Source organism: Sinocyclocheilus grahami, unplaced genomic scaffold, assembly GCF_001515645.1.
Source record: "Sinocyclocheilus grahami isolate Dianchi unplaced genomic scaffold, SAMN03320097.WGS_v1.1 scaffold3094.1, whole genome shotgun sequence".
Lineage (NCBI taxonomy): Eukaryota > Metazoa > Chordata > Actinopteri > Cypriniformes > Cyprinidae > Sinocyclocheilus > Sinocyclocheilus grahami.
The window spans coordinates 24,787-25,866 of NW_015508261.1; the positions used below are offsets into that span (position 1 = coordinate 24,787).

Genomic DNA, 1,080 nt, shown 5'->3' on the forward strand with positions numbered 1-1,080 from the left:
CGCCAAGGAAACGCACAGGATGACAGAACAATATGAATAAACTGCTATTGTGCCACCTTAAAGGAATGCACTATAGATTTATATCTCATTACATTAAGTTCAAAGGACTCGCATACCTCCAGACCTCTGCCAGCTGAAAAACGTGCACGACGCTTTGGAAGAGCCACACGCAGGCTCTGCAGCAGCTCTCAGCGCTGCTCCGGGTTCTGGTGACCGCATCGCTGTCCTTGGTGCTGAAGTGGCTCTCCGCATTGGACGCCGCTACCATGGCAGCCACAGCCGTGCCGCTCCCGTTGGCATCAGAGTAATCGTACGCAAACCATCGGAAGCTGAGCACCTGCACCACAACAGATGGAATGATGATAAAAACGAGTGTCAGAGCGAACCACCAGTAGTCCCGCCTGAGATAGTAGTCGGCAGCCAGCCACAGGTCTGAAGCCCCGTCCGAGAAAAAGACCAAGAGGGCGCAGAGGGTCCAGCAGCAGTCCAGGAGCGAATACTCCTTCTCGACGGGACGCCACTGGGGCGAGCGCTTCTCCGGCCCGGGGAGGCACGTCGGCGGAATGTCATTCTGCAAAGAAACGGCTGTACCGTCTGATTTCGCGGCCATGTTTGTTGTAGAAAAGAGAGTAGATGGAAAAGAGAGACAGGATGGAGGGAGGGGGGTCGTGTGTCTGTGTGGGAGGGGGGAAAAGAGGGCTGGGACAAAAACACTTCTCGTTATTCCTGCTTTAACATCTAGCTCCTGATTTTCCACCTGAATGCAATTTATCACGGCAGTCGCTGACAGTGTCGCGTGCAGGAATGCGTGGAGTTTTTATTCCAAATCCAATAATGTGATATAGAATTAATAATACAATGATAGGTGAAGGATATCCAGCCTCATGGCCTGAGAGGAAAGGTGCCTCTGCAGTCCTGATTCAGATTCATTTTAGTGCCTGTATCTCGTTCTCTCAAGCTGGATCAGTTTATGGAAACAGTGTAAGGTATATTAATCCAAATTAAGATAGAAACAGACGACCATGCTTTACTGCTTTTCTTAATGCATCCGTGAATTATATATATATATATATATATATA

The 1,080-nt window shown here is 49.2% G+C and overlaps 1 protein-coding gene across 1 annotated transcript in view; it reads right to left on the minus strand.

Moving 5' to 3' along the window:
* Window positions 1-622, minus strand: part of LOC107575995 (XK-related protein 7-like) — a 21,388-nt gene extending 20,766 nt beyond the window's left edge. The window contains exon 1 of the mRNA XM_016262285.1: window positions 117-622. Within this exon, the coding sequence (XP_016117771.1) occupies window positions 117-610 (494 nt within the window). The 5' untranslated portion in view covers window positions 611-622. The remainder of the gene's footprint in view (window positions 1-116) is intronic.
* Window positions 623-1,080: the final 458 nt, after the last annotated feature.